The 8,207-nt window shown below is 39.4% G+C and overlaps 1 protein-coding gene across 1 annotated transcript; it reads right to left on the bottom strand.

Annotated features, from left to right (window-relative positions):
- Positions 1–4,232: 4,232 nt before the first annotated feature.
- Positions 4,233–6,637, bottom strand: LOC139548495 (olfactory receptor 10J5-like). Its single transcript, XM_071358191.1, has 2 exons — positions 6,631–6,637; positions 4,233–5,187 (listed from the first exon to the last, which is right to left on the bottom strand). Exons 1-2 carry the CDS (start codon positions 6,635–6,637, stop codon positions 4,235–4,237), a joined length of 960 nt encoding a protein of 319 aa, XP_071214292.1. The 3' UTR covers positions 4,233–4,234.
- Positions 6,638–8,207: the final 1,570 nt, after the last annotated feature.

Raw genomic sequence — 8,207 nt, 5'->3', positions numbered from 1 at the left:
GCTTTCTCATTGCAGCCTTTCTCTCATTGTTTCTGAAACGTTAGATGATAGGATTCATATCAGGGACACTGTCAGAAAGGAGTTAACAATACATATGTAGATTAAAACATTACAGTGAATGTGTTCAGACTTGGCACTGATGTGATGTGAAAGTTATACAGACAGCAGGTAAATAGAGCCCAGATGCCCATGCTGCTGTAGCCGATAGACCACATTCTCTTAGTGATAATGCAGCTGTAGCCGATAGACCACATTCTCTTAGTGATAATGCAGCTGTAGCCGAAAGACCCCATTGTCTTAGTGATAATGCAGCTGTAGCCGATAGACCCCATTCTCTTAGTGATAATGCAGCTGTAGCCGAAAGACCCCATTCTCTTAGTGATAATGCAGCTGTAGCCGATAGACCACATTCTCTTAGCGATAATGCAGCTGTAGCCGAAAGACCCCATTCTCTTAGTGATAATGCAGCTGTAGCCGATAGACCACATTCTCTTAGTGATAATGCAGCTGTAGCCGATAGACCCCATTCTCTTAGTGATAATGCAGTTGTAGCCGATAGACCCCATTCTCTTAGTGATAATGCAGCTGTAGCCGATAGACCACATTCTCTTAGTGATAATGCAGCTGTAGCCGAAAGACCCCATTCTCTTAGTGATAATGCAGCTGTAGCCGATAGACCACATTCTCTTAGTGATAATGCAGCTGTAGTCGAAAGACCCCATTCTCTTAGTGATAATGCAGCTGTAGCCGATAGACCACATTCTCTTAGTGATAATGCAGCTGTAGCCGAAAGACCCCATTCTCTTAGTGATAATGCAACTGTAGCCGATAGACCACATTCTCTTAGTGATAATGCAGCTGTAGCCGATAGACCACATTCTCTTAGTGATAATGCAGCTGTAGCCGATAGACCCCATTGTCTTAGTGATAATGCAGCTGTAGCCGATAGACCCCATTCTCTTAAATGTGATATTGTTAAGAGAAACAAAGATTATCCCTTTAAGTATTAGCTGTTTCGTAAACCAGGCTTTATTCTCTGTTTACGGTGGATTGAACTGTATGTCCTGATCCTGAACTGTATGTCTGATCCTGAACTGTATGTCCTGATCCTGAACTGTATGTTCTGATCCTGAACTGTATGTCTGATCCTGAACTGTATGTCCTGATCCTGAACTGTATGTTCTGATCCTCAACTGTATGTTCTGATCCTGAACTGTATGTCCTGATCCTGAACTGTATGTCCTGATCCTGAACTGTATGTTCTGATCCTGAACTGTATGTCCTGATCCTGAACTGTATGTCCTGATCCTGAACTGTATGTCCTGATCCTGAACTGTATGTCTGATCCTGAACTGTATGTCCTGATCCTGAACTGTATGTTCTGATCCTGAACTATATGTCCTGATCCTGAACTGTATGTCTGATCCTGAACTGTATGTTCTGATCCTGAACTGTATGTTCTGATCCTGAACTGTATGTTCTGATACTGAACTGTATGTTCTGATCCTGAACTGTATGTCCTGATCCTGAACTGTATGTCCTGATCCTGAACTGTATGTTCTGATCCTGAACTGTATGTCCTGATCCTGAACTGTATGTCCTGATCCTGAACTGTATGTCCTGATCCTGAACTGTATGTCTGATCCTGAACTGTATGTCCTGATCCTGAACTGTATGTTCTGATCCTGAACTATATGTCCTGATCCTGAACTGTATGTCTGATCCTGAACTGTATGTCTGATCCTGAACTGTATGTCCTGATCCTGAACTGTATGTTCTGATCCTGAACTGTATGTTCTGATCCTGAACTGTATGTCCTGATCCTGAACTGTATGTCTGATCCTGAACTGTATGTTCTGATCCTGAACTGTATGTTCTGATCCTGAACTGTATGTCTGATCCTGAACTGTATGTTCTGATCCTGAACTGTATGTCCTGATCCTGAACTGTATGTTCCGATCCTGAACTGTATGTCCTGATCCTGAACTGTATGTCCTGATCCTGAACTGTATGTCTGATCCTGAACTGTATGTCTGATCCTGAACTGTATGTCCTGATCCTGAACTGTATGTCCTGATCCTGAACTGTATGTTCTGATCCTGAACTGTATGTTCTGATCCTGAACTGTATGTCTGATCCTGAACTGTATGTTCTGATCCTGAACTGTATGTTCTGATCCTGAACTGTATGTTCTGATCCTGAACTGTATGTTCTGATCCTGAACTGTATGTCTGATCCTGAACTGTATGTTCTGATCCTGAACTGTATGTTCTGATCCTGAACTGTATGTTCTGATCCTGAACTGTATGTTCTGATCCTGAACTGTATGTCCTGATCCTGAACTGTATGTTCTGATAATGCAGCTGAAGATCATTTTACAAAGGTGCACAATATCAGCATTTGCTTGAGAAAGACATAAATAGTTATCTCATTTGGTATGAGACATTTGGTATGAGACAATCTTATTTGTTATGAGACACTTACTTTCTACATTGTGAAAGATGTGTTCAGGGCATTTATGCTTTCGACACTCCAGATTTGGATATTATTTGGACTGTTTCTGTGAAAAGACACACAAAAAAGCTAAACAAGCTTGAATCATTAATCTCTATTGTAAACACTACATTTAATATCAACAATTTTGAATAGCCATTGATGCAAATGATGAATTGATGAATCTGGTATTGAATTAGCCCAATAACACCAATGATTGGACATGCCTGCCCACCATACAGTAACACTTACCGTCTGTGTAGTGTGCACAAAACAATGATGCTTAATACAGTTTGCAAAATGAATTACATTAACAGGACTGCATTCACAGAATAACATATCAATCTGATAGTGACTTGACAATATGACTAGTTTATCTCAATGTACAGGTCATCATGTGGACTTGATCTAGAGACCAAGTGTTGTGTTTCTGTTGTCCTGTCTATGTTGTGGCGCTCCTGCAGTTCCCAGGGGCTTCCAAACACCTCCTCTAACTGCAGACTCTCTCCTAGTACAGAACATAGTTGGTTTCCTGGGATTATTCCAGCCAATCAGCGTTTCACACAACAGTAGGCCTAATAACTCCCAAGCATGCATTGATTGGTAATACGTGCATGGAATTCATGGCAAACGAGAGCAGAGCTAAAATGGATAATAATAACTACTACTCTATTCTGTACTTCCCTTCCCATGTTGCATCATTATGTAGGCTTATGACTGGGGCAAATCGTTTCTGATTAATTATATCCAACACATAATTTTGATCCTCTAAAATGTTTATATGCATGGATAGATGCTCAACAAACTCTTCACAAACTCCATCGGCTAGCTAGGTGTTCACTGCAAATGCTGATATGCAGCAAACAGCCTTGTGTTGCCAGCAAGGAGTTGTACACCTCAATGGAACTTAAATGTGTGTGATAGTTTTAAAATCTGGAAGCTCCAGCCAATATCAACCCGGAATGTATAGACATGGGTTTTTCCTCGCTGTGTAACCTTTTACCATTTCAAAGTAACATAATCATATTTGAGTATAGTTATAAAGGGGCAGCAGGTAGCATAGTGGTTATAGTGTTTGGCCAGTAACTGAAAGGTTGCTGGATCGAATCCCCAAGCTGACATGGTAAAAATGTGTTGTTCTGCCCTTGAACAAGGCAGTTAACACACTGTTCCCCAGTAGGCAATCATTGTAAATAAGAATTTGTTCTTAACTGAATTGCCTATTTAAATAAAGGTGAAAGAACAAGTGTATATATGTAAAAACGTGCTAATTGATTGTTAAAGGCCCAGTGCAGACAAAAATGTGATTTACCTGTGTTGTATACATATTTCCACACTGTGAGGTTGGAATAATACTGTGAAATTGATAATGCCCTTTTAGTATGAGACATTTTTTAAAAGACTGCCTGAAATTTCAGTCTGTTCTGGTGAGATGGAGTTTTGGCCTGCCTGGTAAATTTGTTAATAGACCAATAACAAAGAGAGTTCCAAACCTTTCTGACAATAACAGCTAGTTTTCAGTTTTTCCCTCCCAATTCAGACCACTCCCAGACTGTCCTAGCAAAAGTATTGCTTGAGAAATTGCTCATTGCTAAGATTTTTTACAATTTTCATTGAAAACAATCACAGTAAGGTACTTAATTGTTACCCAGAAATGATTTGATTTTGAGATGTTTTTTTTAAAGTATGAAAAAGAACGGCTGTTTTGGACCTTTAAGTAATAAAATCCAAACACGGTGCATTATGGAATAACTTTATTGGCGAACAAGAGTTTCAGGACAGAATCCTTTATCTGTTTGTTTCTGAAACTGTAAACAAGTGGGTTCACAAGAGGAGTTAAAATACAGTTGACAATAGATATCAAGATGAGAACATTGGGATGAATATGATATGATTTAGCACTGATGTAGACACATGAATGAGCAATGTAGAAGGTAAGGACAACAATGAGATGAGAGGAGCAGGTAGAGAAAGCTTTTTTCCGTCCTTCAGATGTGGCAATTTTGCAAACAGATTTGATGATTTTACAATATGACCAAATTATGACAGTGAATGGAACATACATCACAAATAAAGCACATGCGAGGGCTAGATCTATCAACAGTGTTGTGTCCAAACAAGACAATGTAACAATCGGAGGATAATCACAAAACCAATACATTATCTGATTACTACAGAAAGGTAGTTGTGATGCAAGAATGACATTCAATGCTGGAAGAATTATCCCCAAAGCCCATGCTGTTGAGGCCAGGATCACACACACTTTCATTGTCATGATGCTGTTGTAGCGTAAAGGATTGCAGATAGCAACATAGCGGTCGTAGGCCATAGCACATAGGAGAAATCCCTCTGCAGTTTGGAATGTCAAATAGGTATACATCTGCAAGAAGCAACCTGCAAATGAAATGGACACATCATTCCACAAACACACTGATATCATTTTAGGTAGAACGCTGGTGGTGATCACTATATCTGTGAGAGACAGATTACAAAGGAAAATATACATTGGTGTGTGAAGTTTGGAGTCGAGCAACACCAGAGTGATGATCAGGGCGTTGCCGATGAGGACCATGATGTATACCACAAGAAGAAAGATGGCCAAGTCTGTGTAGATCTCCTTGAGACCCAGCTCCCCTCCATGTATCAGGAAATCTGAAAACAGGCTCACGTTGAACTCCAGTGGTTGAGAAACATCTGAAAAACATCATGAGAAGAATGAGATTTTCATGTAAAAACATGTATCCACGAAGTACTGTCTAAAACACATACTGGTTTATATTTACATAGTAAGCATATAGTCAGGCACAGTGTAACTACAAGGAGTACATTGTTAAGCAGTATAGTTGTTATGACCTTATTATGAATAGGTACAACATCTGCATGCAGTATTTTCACACACACACACACACACACGCACGCACACACACACACACATATAGCAGGACCTTTTTGAAATCCAAGTGATACAGAAGTTACATCATAATAGAATGAAACAAAATCCTTTTAAGGCTGAGGATGAAATAAGAGTTAGTTTGATAGTTGTTCACTGTTCAGGTAAAGACGTTTCACCAATAGACAACACTGAAAACTCAAAAACAAAGATTTGTATGGAATCAGCTGACAATGGAGGGGGGATATCTAGCCAGTTGCACAGTTGCACAACGTAGTGCGTTCAACCAAAATGTGTCTTCCGCATTTAACCCAACCACGCTGGATCAAAGAGGTGCGGGGGGGGGGGGGGGGGGGGGGCTGCCTTAATCAACATAATTGGCGCACAGGGAGCAGTTGCTGATGAACTGTTTTGCCGGTTCAGGTATTTGAACCACTAGGCTACACTGTTGATGTTCATTTAAATCAAGATTCACTATTAGAAACCAAACCAAACATCAAACAACAGTGTGATGAGCATTGAGCACATTTCAAAGGGAGGTTTAGAGTAAGGTAGATCCAGACAAGGGCATGGTTGTCTAAAGTTGCCACAGGTAATCATAGAGCCTCGCTAGATGCTAAGTGGGTTCCTTGGGACGACCCTACCCTAAATCCTGACCCCTTACCCTGACCATTACACAAACCCTTACCTAACCCCAACCCTAACCCTTACCATAACCATTTTACATTTCAATGGGGTGAGGTCAGAGTTGGGTCATCCAAAGCATCCCAATTAGAAAAAAACATTGATTCACACAACTGAGAATAAAATAAATAAATATACATTTAACAAACAGAGACAAAACAAATGGACATGGGAGAAAGAATATCTGCAAAGGTTGAATGGATTATGTTAGGGTTAATACATCGACTCAAATAAGATAACAATTGTAGCTATACATTTTGTTGTCATTGCATTTTAAAAACATTTAACAGGACGTTCTAAAGAAACCAGAAAATTGTTAGCATCCTCCAATTCACCAGCCACTGTTGACAATATATTTTAAAATGAATCAGATGGTGAGTTATTCCTATTTAAATATTGGGAACGTAATTTTGTTCACCTGAAAGAGAAATATAAGATGTTAAATATGGCTGCCGTTCTTCTGGTTCCTTAAACAGCTCTTGTATCATTAGATTTTTCCAATTGGAAAATTAGAAAACACAAACAATTTTCATGTCATAGAAAGCACTAAAGTTCTCACTTACTTGCCATTGTGTTGGTCATCTCACCAGACCCGCATCTCTGGGATTGAGGAAGAGCTGCATAATGTGGGAATTTATATAACAACTCTTCACCCGCTCTTCCTCTGTAATCCTTTTCAGGAAGCTTTTTAATTAGACAGAAAACACAGGAGTCACTTTGGGACCTTTTTATTATGTTGTCTGGCACAAGCTCATAATTGGGACCTACAACACCAGCTCTAATTGGTTTAATCAGAACACAGAGACCCTTCAATACACTGTGGTCCAATACACTGTGATTTAATATTAAATTATACATTATTCATGCAGTGATTAAATATACTAAGTAGAAGAACATAATCTATATACCAGTGGTGGAAAAAGTACCCTATTGTCATACTTGATTAAAAGTAAACATACGTTAATAGAAAATGACTCAAGTAAAAATAAAGTCACCCAGTAAAATAATACTTGAGAAAAGTCTAAAAGTACTTGGTTTTAAATATACTTAAATATCAAAATGAAATGTAATTGCAAAAATATTCTTAAGTATCAAAAGTAAAAGAAAAAATCATTTCAAATTCCCTATATTAAGCAAACCAGACGGCACCGTTTCCTTGTTTTTTTTTATGGATATCAAGGGGCAAAGTCTAAAAACACAGACATACTTTACAAATGAAACATGTGTGTTTAGTGAATCTGACAGATCTGAGGCAATAGGGATGACATGGGATGTTCTCTTGATAAGTGCGTGAATTGGACCATTTTTCTGTCCTGCCAAGCATTCAAAATGTAATGAGTACTTTTGGGTGTCGGGGAAAATGTACACTACCAGTCAAAAGTTTTAGAACAACTACTCATTCAAGGGTTTTTCTTTATTTTTACTATTTTCTACATTGTAGAATAATAGTGAAGACATCAAAACAATGAAATAACACATATGGAATCATGTACGTAGTAATGAAAAAAGTGTTAAACAAAAAATATATCTGAGATTCTTCAAATAGCCTTCCCTTTGCCTTGATTACAGATGGCACACTCTTGGCATTCTCTCAACCAGGAGTTCCCACATATACTGATCACTTGTTGGCTGCTTTTCCTTCACTCTGCGGTCCGACTCCCAAACCATATCAATTTGGTTGAGGTCGGGGGATTGTGGAGGCCAGGTCATCTGATGCAGCACTCCATCACTCTCCTTCTTGTTCAAATAGCCCTCAAACAGCCTGGAGGTGTGTTGGGTAATTGTCCTGTTGAAAAACAAATGATTGTCCCACTAAGCCCAAGCCAGATGGGATGGCGTATCACTGCATAATGCTGAGGTAGCCATGCTGGTTAAGTGTGCCTTGAATTCTAAATGAATCACAGACAGTGTCACCAGTAAAGCACACCCACACCATAACACCTCCTCCTCCATGCTTTACATTGGGAAAAACACAGCGGAGATCATCCGTTCACCCACACCGCATCTCACAAAGACAACAGCGGTTGGAACCAAAAATCTCAAATTTGGACTCCAGACCAAAGGACAAATTTCCACCAGTTAATGTCCATTGCTCGTGTTTCTTGGCCAAAGCACGTGTCTTCTTCTTATTGGCAGTGGT

The sequence above is a fragment of the Salvelinus alpinus genome, chromosome 21 (genome assembly GCF_045679555.1).
Source record: "Salvelinus alpinus chromosome 21, SLU_Salpinus.1, whole genome shotgun sequence".
Classification (NCBI taxonomy): Eukaryota; Metazoa; Chordata; class Actinopteri; order Salmoniformes; family Salmonidae; genus Salvelinus; species Salvelinus alpinus.
This window is presented reverse-complemented; position numbering and strand designations above follow the sequence as displayed.